General features: G+C 24.8%; 1 protein-coding gene across 1 annotated transcript in view; it reads left to right on the top strand.

Annotated features, from left to right (window-relative positions):
- The window catches only part of LOC117181889 (phosphatidylinositide phosphatase SAC1), a 40,895-nt gene that overhangs the window by 12,529 nt on the left and 4,181 nt on the right, over positions 1 to 24,185 (top strand). The window contains exons 5-7 of the mRNA XM_033374903.1: positions 3,533 to 3,876; positions 12,170 to 12,547; positions 17,493 to 17,660. Coding sequence (XP_033230794.1) covers positions 3,533 to 3,876; positions 12,170 to 12,547; positions 17,493 to 17,660 — 890 coding nt within the window. The remainder of the gene's footprint in view (positions 1 to 3,532; positions 3,877 to 12,169; positions 12,548 to 17,492; positions 17,661 to 24,185) is intronic.

Below are 24,185 nucleotides of genomic sequence, written 5' to 3'. Positions count from 1 at the left end.
TGAAATTTTGATAAAAAAAGTTAATTTTATACCAGAAAAGAAAAATGTCCAACGAAATACAAGAAGTCTCAAACCAAAAGTTGAATTTTCAATTAAAATAGATTAATTCTCAACAGACAAACAATGTTTTAAACAAAATTTAATTTAAAAAAAAAGTCAAATTTTTACTTGAAAAAGAACCATTTTTGACCAAAAATGGAATAGGCAAATTTTCAATTACCAATGTAATTTTTCAACCAAAAAGATGAACTTTTAAACAAAATATTAATTTTCTACAGAAAAAACTAATTTTTAATAAATTCGAGAATGCTAAACCACACAGTTTAATTTACAGCTAAAAATGATGCATTTTTAAACAAAAATATTAATTTATTATCAAAATAGACAAATTTTCAATAAAATTACAAAATTCTTAAACAAAAAGTTGAATTTTTAAGAAAGAAATAAAAACATTTTCTTTTGTTTTTAGGGAAGTAGTTCAACTTTAAAAGCTAGTTGTTACATTTTCAACCAAAAATGTGCATTTGTAAACAGAAAGATAAATTTTTACTAAAAAAGAACAACGAATTTTAAACAAAATTCAATAATTCTCGAAGGAAAAGATGAATTTTTTAACACAAAAATTAATTTTCTACAAAAAAGACCAAAAAATGGAATTCTCAACAAAAAACGGTGTATTTTCAAACAAAAAGATTAATTTTCTGCCAAAAAGATGCAATTTTTACAATATTCAAGAATTCCGAACCCAAATGTTGAATTTTCAACGAAAAAAGAAGTTTTTAAATAAAAAGATCAATTAAACAAAAAATTTAAATTTTTAAGAAAGAAAGAAAAGAAATTTTTCTTTAATTTTTAAGAAAGCAGTTCAACTTCAAACGCTAGTTGTTAAATTCATAACCAAAAAGATGAATTTTAAATAAAAAGTTTAATTTACTACCAAAAAGTTGAATCTTTAATAAAATTCAAGAATTATCTACCAAAAGGTTAAAGTTTCAACGAAAAAAGATGAATTTTTAAACAAAAAGATTCATTTACTAGTAAAAAAGACGAAATTTTTAACCATATTCAAGAATTTTGAATCAAAAAATGTAATTCTCAACTAAAACGTATTTTTAATCAAATTCAAGAAATCTCAACCAAAAAGCTGAACTTTTATTAAAGAAGGAAAGAAATTTTTCTTTCATTTTTAAGAAAGTAGTTCAAGTTTAAACGCTAGTTGTTAAAGTTGTAACCAAAAAGATAAATATTTAAACAAAAAGATTAATTTTGTACTAGAAAAAATGAATTTTTAACAAAATTCAAGAATGATCATCCAAAAAATTGAATTTTCATACAAAAATATTAGTTTTCTACCGAAAAAACTCATTTTGAGCAAAATTTCAGAATTTTCAACCAGAAAGTTGAAGTTTTAACTAAAAAAATGAATTTTTTAACAAAAAGATCAATTTACTACCAAAAAGCACGAATTTTTAATAAAATTCCAGAATTCTCAACCAAAATGTTGAAGTTTTAACTAAAAATGATGCATTTTTAAACAAAGAGATTAATTCACTACTACAAAAGACTAATTTTTAACAAAATGAAATAATTCTGAATTAAACCGTTGAGTTTTCAACGAAAAAAAAAGAATTTTAAAACAAAGAGATTAATTTACTACCAAAAAAGACGAATTTTTAATAAAATTCTAGAAATCTTAACCGGTAAGTTGAGTTTTTAAGAAAGTAGTTCAACTTTAAACGTTAGTTGTTAAATTTCTAACCACAAGAATGTTTTTTTTTTACATAAAAATTAATTTTCTACCGAAAGAAATGAATTTTTAATAAAATTCTAGAATGATCATCCAAAAAGTTGAATTATCAAACCAAAATATTAGTTTTCTACCGAAAAAGACGAGTTTTTAACAAAATTTAAGAATTCTCCACCCGAAAGTTGAAGTTTCAAATAAAAATGGTGACTTTTTAACAAAACGATTAATTTACTACCAAAAACGAAGAATTTATAATAAAATTCCAGAATTATCAACCAAAATGTTGAAGTTTTAACTAAAAAAGATCAATTTTTAAACAAAACGATTCATTTACTACCAAAAAAAAAAAACGAATTTTTAACAAAATTTAAGAATGCTTATCCAAAAAATTGAATTTTCAAACAAAGTAATTAGTTTTCTATCGAAAAAAATGAATTTTTAACATAATATAACTATTCTGAACCAGAAATTTTAAGTTTTAACTGAAAAAGATAAATTGTTAAATAAAAAGATTAATTTACAACCAAAAACGACGAATTTGTAAAAAAATTCCAAAATTCTCAACCAAAATGTTGATGTTTTAACTAAAAAAAAGTCAATTTTTAAACAAAAAGATTAACTCACTACCAAAAAAGACGAATTTTTAATGAAATTCAAGAAATATTAGCCGATAAGTTGAATTTTTAAGAAAGCAGTTAAACTTAAACGTTATTTGTTAAATTTCTAACCAAACAGATGAATTTTTAAACAAAAAGATTAATTTTCTATAAAAAAATTTTTTTAATAAAATTCAAGAATGCTCATCCAAAAAGTTGAATTTTCAAACCAAAATATTAGTTTTCTACCGAAAAAATCGAATTTTCAACCAAATTTAAGAATTCTCAACCAGAAAGTTGAAGTTTTAACTAAAAATGATGATTTTTTAACGAAAAGATTAATTTTACTACCAAAAACGACGAATTTGTAATAAAATTCCAGAAATATTAACCGATTAGTTGAATTTTGAAGAAAGTAATTAAACTTTAAACGTTATTTGTTAAATTTATAACCAAACAGATGAATCTTTGAACAAAAAGATTAATTTTCTACCAAAAAAAAAGACAAATTTTTAACATAATTCAAGAATTCTCATCCAAAAAGTTGAATTTTCAAACCAAAATATTAGTTTTCTACCCAAAAAAACGGATTGTCAACCAAATTTAAGAATTCTCTACTAGAAAGTTGAAGTTTTAACTAAAAAAGATCAATTTTTAAACAAAACGATTCATTTACTACCAAAAAATACGAATTTTTAATAATATTCAAGAAATGTCAACCATTAAGTTGAATTTTTAAGAAAGTAGTTCAACTTTAAACGTTAGTTGTTAAATTTTTAACCAAACAGATGAATTTTTAAACAAAAAGATTAATTTTCTACAAAAAAAAAAAAAACAACAAGAAAACGAATTTTTAATAAAATTCAAGAATTCTCAACCAAAAAGTTGAAATTTAAACTAAAAAAGATGAATTTTTAAACAAAAGGATTAATTTACTATGAAAAAAGCCTAATTTTTGACAAATTTTAAGAATTCTCAACCAAGAAGTTGAATTTTTAACCGTAGGTTTTGTGGACCCCCCCCCCCCCCCCCCCCCCCCCGTGGTAAGGCAGTTTTTGGACGATCTCTAATCCCGGGAGTTCCAATGTAATCTGAAGTAATGCACCTCTTCTGGACCGAATTTTTAGGAGTTTTTTTCCCCTTGTCTAAAAAAAAAGAAAATATCAAACCTTAACACACTGTATAACAGTCGTCTCATTGAACACAATCGTGGTAAATGGGATTGCATTTAACTGGGGACTGGTATCACGACGCAGCGTCCAGCGGGCGGGCACGAGATTATTCTCTCGCGGCATAGATGCAAATGGTAATGTTTCGAATTACGTGGAAACAGAGCAATTGGTAGAAGTGAATGGCGATCGAAGTTCCTTTGTACAGACTCGTGGTTCCATTCCCCTTTTCTGGCAGCAAGCACCAAATCTCAAGTACAAGCCGAGGCCACAGCTCATTCCACATGAGGATCATCAAACGGCTTGTACAAGACATTTTGATGCGCAGATATTCCATTATGGGAAACAGGTGTTAGTCAATTTGGTAAGTGAGCGTGTTTTATTTTATTTATATTGAAATGTTATTTTATTTACTAGCAGTGGTGATTTAACACTTGGGCCATAGAGCTTTTTCGGAAGGAAGAGTAGATTTGATCAGAAGTGGCGGAGTCTTGTTTCTCTGGGTGGGGTCAGGAGAATAGACTTATAATATTGAATGGCACAATAGGGTTGTTTCCAAAGTCAGGTATAATTTTTCCAATAAATGGATCATATAGTATATAAAATTCTAATGATAAAAACGACCATTAAATATTTTTTGCATATTGTTTACTATTTTGAATTAAATGTTGAAATATGAATTTTTTATCACGATGTCGATTGGAGGGCCCCTTTGACGTCAAAGGGGTCGGATTTTACACCAATCACAGCGCACGTGTCAGTGATTCTCAAATATTTTCTTCTGTGTCGATGTTTTGTTTTGATTATGTGCACATCGAAAATGGAAGTCGCAAAATATTGTTTAAAGAAATGTCAATGGAGAATTTCGTAAAATCCAATAGAGGAAATCTACCGAAAATAGATATATTTATATTACAACAGGAGCAAATCAAAATAGTCAGAATTGACAGCAGGCCGTGGCCTAACCTCCTTATAATGAGTTTCGGATCGCCACGTTGATAGATAATTATGAGAATATCTGACTCACGTGACACCCACGTGACACCTACGTGACCCCAATTTGAATAAGTGTTTTACCGCCTTCAATTTTTAATAATTTTTTTCTGTTGAACGACACAAAAAAAAAATTATAATGCACCTTCGATTCAGATTAAAATTATGTATTACAAAATTATTTAATTTCAAATCGCGAAACAACACTATTTGTACATAGTATAATAATATTATACACAATACTGATTGTACACAAATAGTAATAAATGAAAAGTAAATAATAAATGTAAATAATAAATACCAAATATTTCGTCAAAATTTCACAAAGTTTTAGGATAAATTAAAAATATTTCACAAAGGCGTAAATGATTTCCCAATGATTTCACCAAGTTTTCGTAAAGATTTTAATTATTTCGCAAAGATTTAGGATAAATTTACAAGATTTTACGAAGATTTCGAATAGATTTGAAAGATTGCACAGAGGAATAAATAAATTCCCGATGATTTTAAAAAAGGTTTAAATAATTTTACAAATGTTTCAAAATTATTTAAACTATTTCAGAAAGATTTAACCCATCAACTGCGGAATTTTTTTCTGTCTCGGATTTTCAACTCCTTTTTGATGGTTCAGCTATATTACTTTAAGTAACTTAAAATAATTAGCTCATTTAATAATTTAACTAATTACTTTAATAACTAATGGTGTAAATAAATAATTAAAACTTAACTGATTTAACTAATTTAAAAAAGGTCAAACGCGTGGTACCATACGGTACCGCCAGCAGCTGATGGGTTAAATGATTTTCCAAATATTTTAAATATTTTAGAAAGATTTTAATGGTTTCCCAAAGATATCAAAAAGATTTTAATCTTTTTTACAATTAGTATTACGAAATATTTCAAAAATATTTAAAATATTTCACAAAGGCATAAATGATTTCCCAATGATTTCACCAAGATTTCATAAGGATTTTAATTATTTTGCAAAGATTTGATAAAGATTTTAATTGTTTCGCAAAGATTTCGGATAGATTTATAAGATTTTACGAAGATTTCGGATAGATTTGAAAGATTTCACAGAGGGATAAATAAATCTCCAATGCTTTTAGAAAGATTTCAATAATTTTACAAATGTTTCGAAAATATTTCAAAGATTTTATAAAGATTCAAATGATTTTTCAAAGATTTCAAATATTTCGCAAACATTTAAACAATTTCACAAATATTATCAAATATTTAAAAAATATTTTTAATATTTTACAAAGATTTCAATAACTTTACAAATGTTTCGAAAATATTTCAAAGATTTCACAAAGATTCAAACGATTTTCCAAAGATTTCAAATATTTCGCAAACATTGAAACAATTTCACAAATATTATCAAATATCTGAAAAATATTTTAAATATTTTACAAAGATTTCAATGATTTTCTGAAAATTTCACAATGATTTCGAATATTTCGAAAAGATTTCAGGTAGTTTAAAAAGATTTCACAAAGACTTTAATGATTTCCCAAAGATATAAACAATTTCAAAAATATTTGTGATAATTTCTAAATATTTCAATGATTTCCCAAAGATTTCACAAAAATCTCAAATATTTAGGATAGATCTAAAAGGTTTAAAGCAAATTTCATTGATTTTCCTAAGATTTCCATAATTTCAGAAATATTATCAAATATTTCGCAAAGATTTAGTGATTTCCCAAAGATATGACAAGGATTTAAAAAGCTTCACAAAGACTTCAGATAAATGTAAAAGATTTCAATCATTTTAAAAATATTATCATATATTTAAAATATTTCGCAAAGATTCCCGATAGATTTAAAAGATTTGGCAGACCTAAATTATTTCTCAAATATTTTAACATTTTCAAAATTATTTCCAAATGTTTCAACAGTTTTTCAAATATTCGACATCATTTCAAGGATATCAAAGATTTTGGACAGGTTAAGAAGATTTCACAAAAACATCAAATATTTCACAAATATTTCAGGTCGATTTTGGGAAAAATTTAAACGACCTGATGAATTTAATCATATAATAAATACAGGTATAAAATTCATTTTGCCAAAGATTTCACAAAGATTGTAATACTTTCACAAATATTAGCAAATATTTTTAATATTTCGCTGATTTCTATAAATTTCAAAAAGATTTGACAAATATATTAAAACAAAATGTTTTCATATATTTTTCATGATTTCCCAAACATTTCAAAGATTTCAAGTATTTCGTAAAGATTTCACAAAGATTTTAAAAAATCACAAAGGTTTAAATAATTTACCAAAGATTCCAATGGGTTCATAAATGTTTCAAAAATATTTCGAAGATTTCCCAAAAATTGAAATGATTTCCCAAAGATTTCAAATATTTCGCGAAGACTTAAACAATTATTAATAAATATTTTTAAAAAATTGCAATGATCTACAGATTGCCAATTTTTTGCAAAAAATTTGGATAGTTTAAAAATATTTCACGAATACTACAATGATTTCCCTACGATTTCAGAAAAAGATTGAAATATACCAAATATTTTATAAAGGTTTAGATTATTTTCCAAAGATTTCAAAGATTTGAAAAATTTCGTAAAGATTTCGGATAGAATTAAAAGATTTCACAGAAATTTCAATGAATTTCCAAATAATGCAATCATTTCTAAAATATGAGCAAATATTGATAAAATCTTTGAAATATTACGCAAAGATTTCACAAAGATTGGAATGATTTCCCAAACATATTACAAAGATTTAAAATGTTTCGGAAATATTTCGGATAGATTTGAAAGCTTTCAAAGACTTCAATTATTTCCTAAAGATTTCAACAATTTAAACCTTAAGATAATTGTTTATAAACATTTTAATGATTTCCCAAAGATTTCAACTATTTTTCAAATATTCGGTAAAGATTTCAATGGCTTAGCAAAGATTTCAAACGTTTGACGAAGATTTCTAAGATTTTACAAAGATTTTTAATATTTGAAAAAGATTTACAATAGATTAAGAAGATTTCGCAAAGATTTTAAGTTGATTTTTGGAAAAATTCAAAAGATCTGATCACTTTAATCAGTAATTATAAATAAAATATTTAAATCTAAACGAAAAAACTAAACTTTGAACGTTACAATTTTAATTGTTCTATTAAAAAAATGGTAAATTTTAAATTAAATTGTTGAATTTTGATGTATAAATAACAATTGAACACCTATTATTCTCACGATATGTTCGAGTAAGTAGAAGAGATATCCAGAAGTTTTTAAATAATTAAGAATTAATTTAAAATTCGATATGATTTCAAATAATTCAAAAGAAGTGTCTACGTGTACAGACAAAATGCGACTATTCGTACCAAAATTTCGGTGCGAATAGCCCACGGTCTGATTTAAAACAAAATATAGCTTTTGGCAGATTTCGAAAAAATGTATAAGCTTTTTAAAAACTTTGAAAGGCTTCATAAGAATAAAAAACAATTCCTTGGAAAATTGAAAATGATTCTTTATTTAAAAAAATTAATTTTAAGAGAATTTTAAAAAGGATGTAGAAAGATTGATAAAATTATCAAAATTGAATGTGGAAAATTTTGTTATTTGGAGGATTTAAAAAAAAATTTGCAGGAAAAATTTGAATCATTCAAAAAGATGTTTAAAAGTTCTGGAAAAATTTTCAAAAATTATTCAAAATTTGAAAAAATGTAAAATAACATTTAGATGTTTTAAGATTTTGAAATAAAATTTCGAAGCATTTTAAGGATTGTTAAACTTTTAAAAATAAAAATAATTGAACATTTAATTTAAGAAGTGTTCAGTTTATAAAAAAAAATTAATCGCACAATTTTTAATGTTTCTAGCTTAAAATTGACTAAAATGATATAATTTTGAAAATTGTAAGATTCATTGATTGCTTATTCAATTTAGAGCATTGAAAATGATAACGTGGATTTATAGTTTTTGAACTGAATCTGAATCTATGAACTCCACAATTGATAAAAGTATAAAAAATTTGTATTTACCAGTTTAACTGAATTTAATTTTAAATTGTTTAGTTGAAAAGAATTTGAATGCCAAATTTTTGAATTATAAAATTTTTAAACTTTAATTTTAAAAGTTTAAAATTCAAGAGATCGACATTGAGTATTTTAACTTCCAGTTCAGTTTTTATTACTTGAAATGGAAAAATTTCTACCTTCAGTGATCGATTTTTTAAATTTCATTGACCGTAAACATCTCTTGCGAACCGGGAAACGACAGGGAATTTTTTCTTTGATTAAAACGGCCAATAAAAGAACCGTATTAAAAACATGCCTCACTCTTTTTTCGTGGATATCTTAGGGAGAGATTGAGATAAAAAGATTTTTTTAAAACCGTTACAAAGTCTTTCAAATTCCGTTCCTATTACTAGTTTTTAACCAAGTTAAAATTCTCAACTTCCACTTTCTGCATGTTTCAGCGAAGTTAATGAAAAAAAAATTAAATGTGATATACACAATTAATCTTACTTTCAAAATTCGTTTTTTTTCAATGAATTTTTTAATGAATCAAAAGAGATCAGTCTTTGGGTTTCTTAATAAATTTTCAAAATATTTCATAATAAGAAGAGAAATATACTTAAGGGACCGTACTTAAATTATGCGACAGCTTCTCTCTTTTGGTTAAAAATTGTATTATTTGGTTGAAAATTTAATAATTATGCTGAGAATTCCACCGCTCTGTCAAAAAGGCATATTTTTTTTGGTTAGAAATCCATATTTTTCGGTTAAAAGTTGATTCTTTTTCATTGAAAATACATTCTACTATTATATTCTTGGCTAAGATTTCATTTCTTTTATTTAAAAAGGCTTAGTACTAATTGAAATCAATGTATTCCCCTATTATCTCGAAAAATCACTCTATCCTCTGTTTTGAGAGGATTTTGGACTGAAGTCTGAAATCACTTTTACGATAATTTACATTATATTTTTTACCTTGGAGTTCCAAAACGTGTATTTCTTCTCAAACTTTATATAATAAAGCAATTAATAATTTGTTTACCGGCAAAATCGGGAAAGTAACTATTGTTACGTTAACTTTTAGATTTAAAAAATGGAGAATTGCTTCAAAATGTTTTTTGAATGGTTCATTCTGCATTTATGCATGCAGAATTTTAATTTTGTTTTATATTTTAAATTTCATTCAAGTAATAGGATGAAATTTAAATTTCAGGATGAAAAGTCGTATTCTTGCAATGAAAATCCAACTGTTTTGTACAGAATTCGCATTTTTCGCTTGAAGATTGAACAATTTGGTTGAAATATTTTTTCTCTCTGGACTGATAAATTTTTCCTGTGTATATCATTCTTTTGGTTTAAAGATTTATCTTTTGGTTGAAAATTTGCCATTTTTGGTTGAATTCAACTGTTTTAGGGTTTAAAATAAATAAATTTACTTTGATATATCAGCTATTACATTTTTCGTAGAGAATTAATTTTTTTTATTGAAAATACGTCTACTTGGTTAAAAGTTAAACTTCTTTCTTAAGAATTTTTTTTCAAGATTCATTAATTTTGGTTAAAAACTTGAACAATTACGTTGAAAATCTTTTCCTGTTTGGGCTGAATAATTTTTTGTTGTGAAAATTCCTCTTTTTGGTTTAAAAATTCATGTCTTTTAATAGAAATGTGATCTTTCTTGGTTAAAAATGCAACTGTTTAAAAAAATATATACTGTGGTTGAAAATTCAGCTATTATATTTTTCGTAGAGAATTAATATTTTGTATTGGAAATTCCATTACTTGGTTAAAAAGTTGAACTTCTTTTTAAAAAATTGTTTTCGTGACTCATTATTTTTATTGAAAATTTGGATAAAAATGCAACTATTTTCTTTAAAATTTAATTATTTTGATGGAAATTCATCTATTTTAATGAAAATTTATTTATTTTCTCAGTAATTCAACTATTATGATGGAGATTCAATTATTTTGTTGAAAATTTAATTGTTTTGTTAAACATTTGTCTTTTTGATTTAAAAATTCATCTATTTTTATAGAAATGTGATCATCCTCGATTAAAAATGCAACTGTCTGTTAAAAAATCATATGTTTTGGTTGAAGATTCTACTATTTCGTTGAAAACTCGCTTTTTTGTTGAATTCAACTGTTTTAGGGTTTATAAATTTAGATTTTTTATTGAAAATTTGTCTTTTTTTGTTGAATTTAACTGTTTTGGGTATAATATAAAAATATTTGTTGGCTAACATATCAGCTTTTACATTTTTCGCAGAGCATTCATGTTTTTTATTTAACAATTTCGTTGAAAATCTTTTCTTGTTTGTACTGACAAATTTTTTTTGGGTGAAAATTCCTCTTTTTGGTTTAAAAATTCATGTCTTGAGAGAAATGTGTAGTGAATTAATATTTTTTGATTGAAAAAATAACTACGTGGTTAAAAATTTGAACTTCTTTCTTAAGAATTTTTTTCAAGATTCATTATTTTGATCGAAAATTTGATTATTTGATTAAAAATTCAAATATTTTCTTTCACATATAATTATTTTGATGACAATTCCTTTCTTGTAATGAAAATTTATATATTTTCTCAGTAATTCGACTATTTTTGTGGAAATTCAATTATTTTGTTGAAAATTCAACTGTTTTCTTAAACATTTGTGTTTTTGATTTGAAAATTCTTCTATTTTTAAACAAATGTGATCTTTTTCATTAAAAATGCAATTGTTTGTTAAGAAATCATCTGTTTTGGTTAAAGATTCAATTATTTCGTTGAAAACTCGCTTTATTTGGTTGAATTCAACTTTAAACAAGGGTTTAAAAATTAATCTTTTTTTATTGAAAATTTGACATTTTTTGTTGATTTCAACTGTTTTGGATTTAAAATAATAATATTTTCTTGTTTGATATATGAGATATTACATTTTTCGTAGAGAATTAATTTTTTTTATTGAAAATTCATCTATTTGGTTCAAAGTTAAACTTCTTTCTTAAGAATTTTTATTCAAGATTCATTATTTTTGTTGAAAACTTGATTATTTTGTCAAAAATGCAACTATTCTGCTAAACATTTGTCTTTTTGATTTCAAAATTCAACAATTTCGTTGAAAATCTTTTACTGTTTGTACTGAATAATTTTTTGTTGTTGTGAAAATTCCTCTTTTTGGTTTAAAAATTTATGTCTTTTGATAAAAATGTGATCTTTCTTGTTTAAAAATGCATCTGTTTAAAAAATATATACTGTGGTTGAAAATTCAGCTATTATATTTTTCGTAGAGAATTAATATTTTTTTATTGAAAATTCCATTACTTGGTTAAAAAGTTGAACTTTTTTCTTAAGAATTTTTTTCGTGATTCATTATTTTTATTGAAATTTTATCTTTTTGTTAAAAATTTAAATATTTTCTTAAAAATGTGATCTTTCTTGATTAAAAATGCAACTGTTTGTTAAAAAATCATCTGTTTTGGTTGATTTGTTAAAAGTTAAATTACTTTTCTAATCAATAAACTATCGTGGTAAAAATGTAATTACTTTGTTGAAAATTTAACTGTTTGATTGATAATTAACTTTTTTTCGCTGCAATTTGTGAAAATTATTATTTTAAAATTATTTAAAGATTAACATCAGTAAATGTAAAATGTTAGGTAACTAATTTGTGTTATTAAGAATCTAAAATTCTCAACAGATCGATCATACCGGCGCGGAAGGATCGCTGGAGAAGGCTTATCGAGAAATGGTGAACCGAATAGGGAACCCGAACGTGCGATTTGAATCCTTCGACTTCCACGCTGAGTGTCGCAAGATGCGGTGGGATCGACTCAACATTTTAATGGATCGGTTAGCTCACGATCAAGAGCAAATGGGTTACTTTTTACTAACTAGAGATGGTGCATTACTTTCCGTGCAGGAAGGAGTTTTCCGTACGAACTGTATAGATTGTCTGGACAGGACAAATGTCCTTCAAAGTATGCTGGCAAAGAGAGTCCTTTCAGAAGCTCTAGCTAAGCTAAAAGTCCTCAGAAGAGTAGAAGAGCACCCTCAACTTGAAAATCTTTTCAAACAAGTACGTTTCCTACTTTCTCTATTAAAACATTTTTTTTCTATGTGTCTCAGGGTGGTTCAAAAAATTAAAATGTTCAAAATTGAAGGTGCAAAATTATGTTGAAATTCGAGCTAAAACCTACAATTCCTAGAACTTCCTCTTCGGACTTTATAACAAAATAGCAAAGGCATTATTTTCTTGAAGTTTTCGTTCATAATTTATCGGTGAAATTTGATTTTTGGAATAATTAATCGCAGTGGGTGTTTTTCGTGGTGATATAATTTTGTATACTCTAATAAATGCATTTGAGTTTTTTTTTCGCATGAAAAATTTCTAAAGGAATTCATTGAACTGTAATTAAGTACCTTTTAGTGTTTTAGAATTAATGTTGTGAAAAATCGTGTTACCTTGAAAAATACACATTAAGATTAATTTGTCTAAAAATATAATTTTGTCGTTGTATCTACGGTACAAATTCAAGAAAATAATCTTCTTGATATATTTTTTTAAGTGAGAAAATAAGAAAGGTATTACGCTTTAAAAGTTTTAAGGCCAATGAGGGATTATTAGGTATTGTTGGATTTAGATTAAATTTGTACAGAATTTTTTCTTCAAAAGGAAAAAATACTTTTTAGAGTATCTTCAATTTGTTTAATTTTATTATATGTTTTCTACCATTTATAGACCATCCTTATTGTATTCAGGGGCTTATAGATGAAAATTTATGTATTTTTTTTAGAAACTCATCTTTTTTTTGTAGGGAATGAAATTAAATTCTTAACAGAAAATTTAACTTCTTGGCAGAGCGAATTTGTTAAAAATTCATTTTATTATATCAAGAACATCTCTTTTATTGAAAATTAAACTATTTTATTGAAATAAAAAAAAATTGTTTAGTAAAAAATGATTTTTTAAACGGCTAGTTGAACTATTTCATTTATGCATGAAAATTGATCGTTTTTAGTTGAAAATTCAACTATTAAATTTTTCAATGAGAATTCATCTTTTTTGGTTAAACATTCAGTTTCTTAGTTTAAAGTTGAACTAATCTCTTAAAAATTCATTTTATTGGTTGAAAACTGAACTATTTTCTTGAAAATTTCATTCTTTCAAAACTGATGTATTTGGTTGCAAACACGTTTTTTTAGTCGAGAATTAAGTTAATTTCTTTATAGAAAATTTACCTGCTTTTTCAACTAATTTGTTCAAAATTAATTCTAACAATTGCATTCTTTTTTATTAGTTGAAAGTTCAACTATTCGATTTTTCATTAAGAGTTCATCTTTGTTTTTTGAAAATTCCACTACTTAATTGAAGGTTTAACTAGTTTGTTAAACATTCATATTATTGATTGAAGTTTTAACTACTTTCTTGAAAATTCGTTCTTTTTCGGTTAAAAATTAATTTTTTTTTTACTACAAATTTTACCTTTTTCATTATTTTTTGTTGAAAGTTATCATTTTTACATAAAAATTCAACAATTTCGTTGAAAATGTATGTATTTTGGCGCGAACACGTCTTTTTTGGTAGAGAATTAAATTAAATTCCTAATAGAAAATTCTACTTGGTTGAAACAATTTGTTAAAAAATCGTTTTAATAATTGAAGATTCATCAATATTAAAAAATTGAAATATTATTAAGACTTTTTTTTGCTGAAAATACATTTGTTCAACTGCTACTTCAACTATTAAATTTATGAATGAAGATGGATAGTTTTTATTTAAAAATTAAACTATTTATTTTTTCGTTAATAATTAATCTTTTTCGGTTGTAAATTAAACTACTTAATTGAGGATTGAACTGATTTGTTGAACATTCATTTTATTGGTTGAAGATTTAACTAACTTCTTGAAAATTTGTTCATTTTCGGTTGAAAATTAATTTTTTAACGAAAAACTTAACTTTTTCATTATTTTTTTTTTTGTAAATTTGTCGTTTTTAAATGAAAATTCAACAATTTGATCGAAAATTTTTGCATTTTGTTGCAAAATCGTCTTTTTTGTTAGAGAACTAAATTGAATTCTTATAAGAAAATTTAATTGCTACGCTGAAATCATTTAAAAACATTTATTTTAATCAAATAAGATATTTCTCTTTGGTTAAAAATTGAACTATCATCTTGGAAATTCTTTTTTTGTTGTTTTTGTTGAAAATTAAGTTTTCCAACTGCTAATTTAATTATACCATTTTTTATTGAAACTAGATCGTTTTTAGTTTAAAATTAAATTATTTGTCTTACAGATTCAACTGTTTTGTTGGAAAGTAATCTTTTCGGGTTGAAAGTTCTATTATCTTCGTGAAAAATTCAACTATTTGGTTGAGAATTGACTTTTTGGTTGAAAATTTATATTTTTTGGTTTGAAAATTCAACTGTTTGGTTAAAATTTTTTTCTCTTGTAAATGAAAAATCTTTTGGTTGAATATTTGAGTTTTGTGTTTAAAAATGCATCTCATTTTGTAAAAATTTGACCTTTTTTTTAGTTGAAAATGCCTCTGCTGACGCCTCCTCGGAACCAAGTTTCACATAAAACAGCCTGAAAGTTATGTTTTGGGGATATCTCCTCAATATTTTTCTCGAATATAAAAAAAATCGTGAGGCCCTCTTTTTTTAAAATTAGATATTTGTTTTTTTCATCAATTTAAATGATTTTTTACTAGGGACAAGTTATCAATGAGACAGTGCATTTATTTTTTGATCGGGAATTTCAGAAATATTTAGAAGAAAAATTGGTCCAAGTTCGATTGCAACAGTTCTTAAAATAATTAGTTGAATTGTTATCAATCTAAATTATGGAATCATTCAGTTTTCAATGCCTAATTCGAAAATCTTCACTTTAAAAATTTTCCATTTTCGATTCTTATTTTTAATTTAAAGAATTTTAAAATTCACTCTCGAAGGTTTAAAAAATTAAAAATTGAAAGCTATGAAGTTGAAATTTTTTGATAAAAGACATTTTTATTTCATCAACTGTAAATATAATTTAACTATTTTTTAAATTAATATTTACTTTAAGTATTAAAAAGTGAAAAATAATTGATTTGACAAAACGATTCTAAATCCGTTTAAAATTTAAGAATATCCAGATTTTTACGTTAAAAGTTAAACTGCTTCAATTCGAAAGTCTTAGTCATTAAAAAAAATGTTTAACCCATTCAATTAAAAAAAAAAGGTTAATTAAGGAAAAGAATAGCTATTTAATATTTAGCAATATTTGACTGTTCATTTAAAACGAAGAAATTTAAACCAAATATTTAAAATTTAGATTCTTCTTTTTTAAAAAAATTTTAATTTGTACGTAAAATTGTTGGATTTTGATTTATAAATAACAATTGAACACTTATTATTTGTAGAAAAAATTGAAGTATTTTTAAGAGGTATTTAGAAGTTTCGAAAAGATAAAAGTTAATTTAAAACATAAAATTATTTCAACTCATTTAAACGAATTGTACCATATTTACGGACAAAATTTGGCTATTCGTACCGAAATTTCGGTGCAAATTGCCAGAGCCTAATTTAAAACAAATTGTAGATTTTTGCAAATTCCAAACAAAAAATGTAGAGGCTTTTTAAGAATTGTAAAAGGCTTCTAAAGAATATGAACATTTTCGTAAGATTCCTAGGAAATTTGAAAATTATTTTTCATTCAAAAAATTTATTTTGAGAGAATATTTAAAAAGATTTTAAAAGATTTCCAAAATTGTCAAAAAATAATCTGGAAGATTTTAAAGAAAATTTTGTTAATTTTCAGGATTTTCTACAAATTGTAAGAAAAATTTGATTAATTTGTAAAGATATTTAGAAGTTTAAAAAAATTTTTTAAATAATTTTAAATTTAAAAACATGTAAAGCAACTTCTAGATTTCTCAAGATTTCGAAATAAAATTTTAAAGCTTTTCAAGGATATTTAAATTATTTAAATAAAAAATAAGTGTACTTAAAATTTAGGAAGTGTTTAGTTAAAAAGAAATAATTTTTCAAGATCATTGATTGATTCTTTAATTTAGAGCTTTGAAAATGATAACGTGGATTTATATTTTTGAATTTAATTTGAATCTTTGAACTGTATAATTTATAAAATTTAAAAATTCTAAATTTTGCAATTTATCTGCATTTCATTTTAACTTTTTCAATTCAAAAGTGTTTGTACCTTCCGGTTTATACGCTTTTATTTTTATTGGGCATTTGAATACAACATTTTTCAATTTAAAAAATTCTAAACTTAATTTTTAAAAGTTAAAATTTCAAGAGTTCCACTTTGAGTGCTTTAACTTGTAGTTTTTTTTTATTGCATCAAATTGAAAATTATTCAGCTTTAGAATTCGAATATTTTAATTTTATCGACCGTGAAAAATGATTGCGAATCATGAAGAAACTGGGACTTTTTTCATCGATTAAAACGGCCACCCTATCATTTTTTTAGTTTGAAAGATAATTTAATCTCTTTTTATTTATTTTCATAAAACTTTCATGTAGGGTGTATAGGGGACAAGATATTATTCGAAAATAAAAAGATTTAACATTTTCTTTACTGAAAAATCTTTCAGAATTCATAACTTCAGAACTGTTTATGTCAGAACATTTTTTTTTATTGTTCGGAAATATGTGAACAACGTAGAATTAAAAGAAAAAGATGTTTTTAACTTACTTTTCAAAATCAAAATGGGAGAGGAAAGTCAGTCAATATTAATTATGTGGTCATTTTTTTTATCGCAAAATTAAAGGTTTTTGTTAGAGAAAAAAATTCTTATTACTGTTTCCTTTCGAAAAAAGAACATAAATTTATTTTAAGAAATAAAAAATATATAAATCTTATTTATTTTAAAAAGAGACCCCAAAATTTTTTCTTTATATTCAGTAAAAATACTCAGAAGGCTTGGTTAAAAATTAATCTGTTTTGATTGAGTCCCTTAGAAATTATTTAATGTCTTTTTTATTTCATTGTCAAATATTCTATAATTTTATAGGTCTGGGCTGATAACGCGGATGTGATAAGTATACAGTACTCAGGAACAAGTGCTTTAAAAACAGATTTCACTCGGACTGGAAAGCGTACTAAACTTGGAGCAATAAAAGATGGTGTAAATTCAATGACGAGATACTACAAGAACAACTTTGCTGACGGCTACCGACAGGCAAGTTAAACTTTATTTCCAAGTAATGGGTCGAGAGATTTTTTTATCATTTTTCACGGGAGGGGTTCTTCATTCGTGTATGTAATTTTTTGGAAATTCGCAAATAAAACAAATAACTCGCAGTAATTTGACAGAAATTTAATATGAATTTAACTTTACGCGCTAGAAATCTGATGAGTGAAAAACGAACCTAGCCGACAATTTAAAAAAAAAAGTCAGGTAATTTTCTTTTTGAGGGAAAAGTCAACAATTTAGAGAGAAAAATCTTGCAAAAGTTTGGAAATTTATATAAATTTAAAAAAAAACTGCCAAGCAGAATCTGAAGTTTTTAAATTGAGATTTTTTTACTCCGTTTATAAAAGATTCCGCAGATTAAAATTGTTACAAGATTAAGATTCTGATCTTTGAATAATAATGGTTGGGGAAAATGAAAAATTTGGTCGGGGAAAAATTATTGCATTTTTTAAATGAAGTTTTGCGGTAACTAATATAATATTCTTCTTAGTAATGTATTTGCTATGTGTTTATATTTCTTTTTTTGGATTTGCTCCCTCCTGTATATTAACTTTTTAGTAACTTTTTTATTACAATTATATAATTTTCTTGACGCTTATGAAGTTAAATCAGCATGTAAATTAAATTGAAAAAATTATAAGTAAATATATATTAATTTTTTTGAAATTAGTTTTAACGGTTTTTTTGTAAATTAAATATCGAGATATGTATTTTCAAATTTAAAGAAAATGTAATGTAAAAATTATTAGAATGTTTCAATGAAAATTATTGTTTAATGATTTTTATGCTGTGGCCTGATTAACGAATTATTAATTGATTATATAAAATATTAAAAATATTTTATTAAATAAAGATTAAAATTTAGTTTCTTAAAATTAGGCAACATAAATTAATTATTTATTCGAAGGTTATATAATCGAATATTGGGTATAATTTTCATAATAAAAGTTAATTATATTAAAACAACCCTATTTCAATTATATAATTTTTTTAACGGTTCTGATATTGTAAAATGTATATCTGCATATTAATTGTTGAATTTTGAAAGTAAAAATTAAAAAAAAAATGAAGAACAAAAATAATTTCAATTTCTAAATGGAAATTATAGTTTAATGCTTTTCACGTTATGAACAGATTAATTAATTATTAGCTCACGTTTGTAACAATATTAAATTACATAAAGATTAAATTGTAATTTCTTTTAATTAAGTCCAAAATTTGATTATTTACTTCAAGTTAATGTAGTTGTATATTACCCATAATTTGTATAATAAACATTTGTGAATATTTAAAATACCTCCTTTCCAATTACATTATTTTTGTGAAGTTTTGCAACGTGAAATGAGCATCTGAATTCTGATTTTGAAATTATATGCACATATATTTTAATTTTTCCTGAAATAGTTTAAAATGTTATAAATAACTCAAATTTTAGAAAAATATAGAGTAACTGAAATGATTTACTGAAAATAATTCTTTAATGCTTTTTACGTTATGAGCTGATTAATTGCTTATTCGTTGATTCATTTTTTACAATATTAAATAGCATAAATATTGAATTTTAATTTTTTTTCTATTCAGCAACAAAAGTTAATTATTTATCCACATATGGCAAAACGAATTCTTTATTAATGAAAAACGAATTCAAAATTACGAACACGAATTCGTAGATTCAGTTTTTGTTTATACATAATTCTTACTCAATTTATATTATAATCGTAGTATGACCGCGGAAATTAATTTGGAAGGAATTGAAAAGGAATTCAGGTGAACACATCGAGAACTGTAGCGACATAAAGAAACTATAATTTCTGGCTTCACAATTTTTTCAAAATGAATTATCTTTCAAGTTCCAGCCTATTCGTGAAGAATTCTTTTCCAATTCATTTATTGTTTCATGTGGCCAATACATGAATGGGGAAAGGGGGGGGGGCAGCGTCAACCGTTGGGGCAAAGGTGATTTTCCTTATAGCATGGCTATTATTTAACAATTTCAGATCTACTCTGCATAAAATAAATCTATTTTATCAGGGAGATAGTGTTACTTACTAAAATCTTGAAATTTCAATTTCATTTTTAATTGAGAAAGTAAATCAAATTTGTCTGCAAATTAAAGCTGTCATAAAAGCTTTGAAAATGAGGAAAAATTTGGAATGAAAATTCATAAAAAATAAAGAAAAATGACTGGCGCCAAAATCTTTTTCTTCGTTTTTATCGTTCTACTTTATCTTGTACAAACTTTAATTAAAGATTAAAAAATAATTTACCTAAGTTTCTGGAAAGAATATTGTGTTGGTTTTATGAAAAAGTTTGAATACTTGTAAATGAAGAGCGGATTGAAGCTACTGTGACGTTAGGTCAGCTGTTTAATAGAAGCTTTCGAACTTCAAAGCTTTCATACACACATTTTTATATATACACTGTAAAAAAAGATTTGTGTAAAATTACAAAGTTTCGGAAAATTAAATATTGTATCATTGTAAATATCACACACTCCACTGTGTGATTTTACAAAAGTATATGAAATTACATCCTCTAGCGATGTAAATAAAAGTACCCTCGAACAGCAGTGTAATATTACACACTCGATAAAAATAAAATTACACATTCCCTCGTACGAACTTTACATTCATAAGGGAAAATTCAGTTCGCAGCGTGTAAAAATATCATGCGTGGGTAAAATCAATTTCCTGTGATTGAAAATTACATCGAAATTTAAAATTTTATCAAAGATCTTTAATTTCACCCTGGCGGAAACTGTAAAATTTTTGATTTATAATTAATATAAAATTTAGAATAATTAATCAAATAATATGTGAATACGAAAGCGTCTCTCGTGTTCGGTGTTTATCGATGCCTTCATCCTTCAATTATGGAGCATTTTTATTTTTAATGCGAGGAAATTGACAGCTATTTTCAAGCTATTTTCAACTTTTTTGACAGCTTTCGCACAAAGTAGACCGAATCCGAGCTATTCCTATTTTGCCTTTTACATTTTCTGCTATTAGAACGGAAAAAATGCGGTTATTCAGAACTTATATTTCATATTTTTTTATGGAATATTTAAACATCAAAAAAATACCCATAGTATCTTATGTGCTTTGGGTAAGTGGGGTAACGTGTCCGGCTTGTGTTTCTTCAATCTCCATGAAATTGTACGAAGTTTGAGCTTTCGAGTGTTCGAAACCTGTCGCCCTGATAAATTTTATTTTATTTTATTTTATTCTTTCACATAATGAATTTTACATTTTCGCATGTAAAATTATCAGCCGAATTAGAATATCAAAGCAGATTCGTAAAGTTACTCCGATATACGAGGGTCTTTTATTTACATCCAACAGAGATGTAAAATTCAGTAGATTTTTTTTTTACAGTGTAGGCGATTTTAGAGTTTAAACAATTCCAGTAGAGAGGCATTGAAATTGGAAACTAAATTGAATATTTAAAATTAAAGCTTTCTAAAATTAGCTAAATATAAACTTTTATTTAATTAAAAAAGTACGATTTAACGTGAAAATTGATTAGACCAAATAATTTCTTTAATGTTTAATGGTATCAATTTTTAAATTTTGAATTTACACGGTAAGTGCTAAGTGCTGCCTTTTTTCCTATTATAAGTTTAAATTTTGCAATTAAAATTGAAATGGTTGAATTTCAAATTTCTGAACGATTATAAGTACTGAAAGTAATCAAAAATTTAAGGGTTTAGGTACAAAAAGTGTTATTGATACAACACTTGGCGACTAATTTTTTTGTTTAGATTTAGATGAATCTCGGATTTGTTTAAGTTTCAAGTTTCTTAAGTATAGATTTCTACATTTTTTAAATATTTCCTATGTAAACCTGCTTTTTATTTCGAACTTTATCTTAGAATAATTAAGTTCTGAAATTTTAGCACTGAAATTTTTTCCATTTTGAATGATAAGAATGAAGGTTAATTTATTTTTTTATTTTACAAAAATGTGTATGCTTAATTTTTATGTTAGATCGTAATTTTTTATTTAATAAATATTTAGATTTCTAAAAGTTCAGAAGCTTTTGCTCTGAAATATTTGATTTTCAATTTTATTAGTCAAATCTCAATCGTTTCAAATTAAAACGTATTGAATTCAGAATTTTTCCATTTAAAATTATTGAATTTTAAATTCTTTTAATTAGGAGTAATACAATTTTCATCCATTTGAATTTTAAATGAATTGCATCATTGTTATTTATCCGTCTTAACAATTAAATCATTTTTAGTTTTAATTGTATAAATTGAAGAATTTTAATTTGCAAATCTTCAAAATTGCAGATTTTTCATTTTTAAGTATTAAAAATCAAACTTTTACAGAAAAAGTTCCAAATTACAGACCTTCAAAATCTTCAAAATTTAAGCATTTTTTAATTCAATGTTTATTTATTAGATTTAAAAATTTTGCATGACAACTCTTCGAAATTGTAGATCATTGAGTCATATATCTATTGAAATGTATGAATTCTTAATTTTTTTAACTCTCAATTAAAAATTCTTTAATTTTGATGATTTAATATCAAATTTTCTTCTTTTTAAAACAGTTAGAATTGAAAAGTTGACTCTTCATTTCCGAAATCATCAAAAGCATCAAAAGCTAACAATTTTAATTTATGAATCTTCAAAATTCAAAAGATTTCATTTGTACTTTTTCAAAATTTAAATTGTCAATCTTTTAAATTAAAGAGTTTAGAATTAACATTTAGGTAAGTTTTTAGTTTTAAAATTAAAAATTCTATAATTCTCACAATTTTTATGTGAAATTTCTTAAGTTTGGAATTTTTAGAATTGATAACTGTAACTCATGTTTAAAATAATTAAAATATAAGGATTTCAGTTGTTATATCTTCAAGATTAGGCAGTTGTCGATTGTAACTCTTACACACTACATAGCGTTCAATTGTCATTATTTTAAAATTCAAAAGTTTTTGGTTTTGATAATTTGCAATAAAAAATCCTGTAATTTAAGTTACTTACTTTCAAAATTTCTTCTTTTTGGAAGTTTTAAAATTTGAAAATTGCAATTAATACAACTAAAAACATTCTGTTATCTGTATTCAAATGTTAATTTCTGTCTTCATTTCTAGCTCTTGCTTGCATAAAATCTTCTATTAAAATGAAAGATGCAAGTTACTGAAAGTCAATTCAAATTAAATTTAAATTGAAATTCAATTGAAGGGGAGGCAGTTATTTTAATATTTATTTAAATGTATGATTAGCTATTATGTTTAATAGTACTTTCAATTAAAACATTCATTTCATTTGGATAATTACTCCTAATAATAATCATATACAATAATAACAATAATAATTATTGTATCTCAATAGTATTATGTACATAAAATTGTACTCACTGATTAAATTAAATTAAATTAAATGAGAACAAAAATTAATTGAAATTGTTCCCGTGCAATAGAACCAAAAATTTTTACAATAAATATATATGGAGAAAGAAATCTGCTTTAGAATACAAAATGCTTGTCACTGAAATCTCCCCTTCAAATTTTTATTACAAAAATTTATTTTAACTTTAATATGCTCACCTTCTATTTAAATTGAATTTTTATAGTTCAAATAAACTAAAATTTGAATAGTAGAATTTGACAATTTTCCATTTAAATTTTTCTTATTCTTATTATTCCATTCAAGAAATAATGAAATATGCCTCATTTTTATCAAAAAATATTTCTTTTTTCTTTAATTATTATAAAACTTGCAATAAAATATAGCAATTGCTATATTTGTGAATTTGCGTAAAATATATAAATATTAGTAATAAAAGTTAAAACGTTTATATTTATTTTTATATTATTTAATAAAACGCTGATATATATTTTTCTAATTATATTTCATTTTTGGGAAGGATATTGTATTCCAAGCGCGGCGCGGCGGGAGGTATAATGACCGTGAAGGGCTAGGAACCAGTCGAACGACAAGATTTATTAGGGCCAGTTTGACCTAGTCTTTTGACTGCTGCTGGCAGCTATTGCAGCCAATGGCTGCCTTTTGGTGAGCCCTGGGCTGCATGGAAGAAACTATTATATAATATTATTATCAATCCGGTCGGTATGCAGTTTTCTTGTATTGGTACGGTAGAAACATTGCGTAAAGTCCGTTTCTAGCAGAATATCAACGAATAAGAGGTTATATTACAGCTATCTCTATTTTTATTCAAAATAACTTATTCTTCTCGTTGGATATCTTTAAAGGTAATTTTTCCAGTACATAAAATACCACAGAATCAAACCATCATATTTTCTTATCTTTAAATGTTTTGATTTTCATAAAAAGCTACAGTCGGCTTTGCCCTCTGGTGAGGGGCAAAGCCGACGAAATACAGCTCGTTAGAAATAATTTAATTACAAAATCATTTCTTTTTTCTTGTGATTAATACGTATAGAAATATGATATAAAATAATTTAGAACTCGAAATGAGAAAAAAATGGATCAATTCAACATCTTATTAACTTGAAAAAAATCATTGACTGTTAACTGGT

This window comes from Belonocnema kinseyi, chromosome 10, assembly GCF_010883055.1.
Source record: "Belonocnema kinseyi isolate 2016_QV_RU_SX_M_011 chromosome 10, B_treatae_v1, whole genome shotgun sequence".
Classification (NCBI taxonomy): Eukaryota; Metazoa; Arthropoda; class Insecta; order Hymenoptera; family Cynipidae; genus Belonocnema; species Belonocnema kinseyi.
The sequence above is the reverse complement of the archived record's forward strand: the minus strand, read 5'-3'. Positions and strand labels throughout refer to the sequence as shown.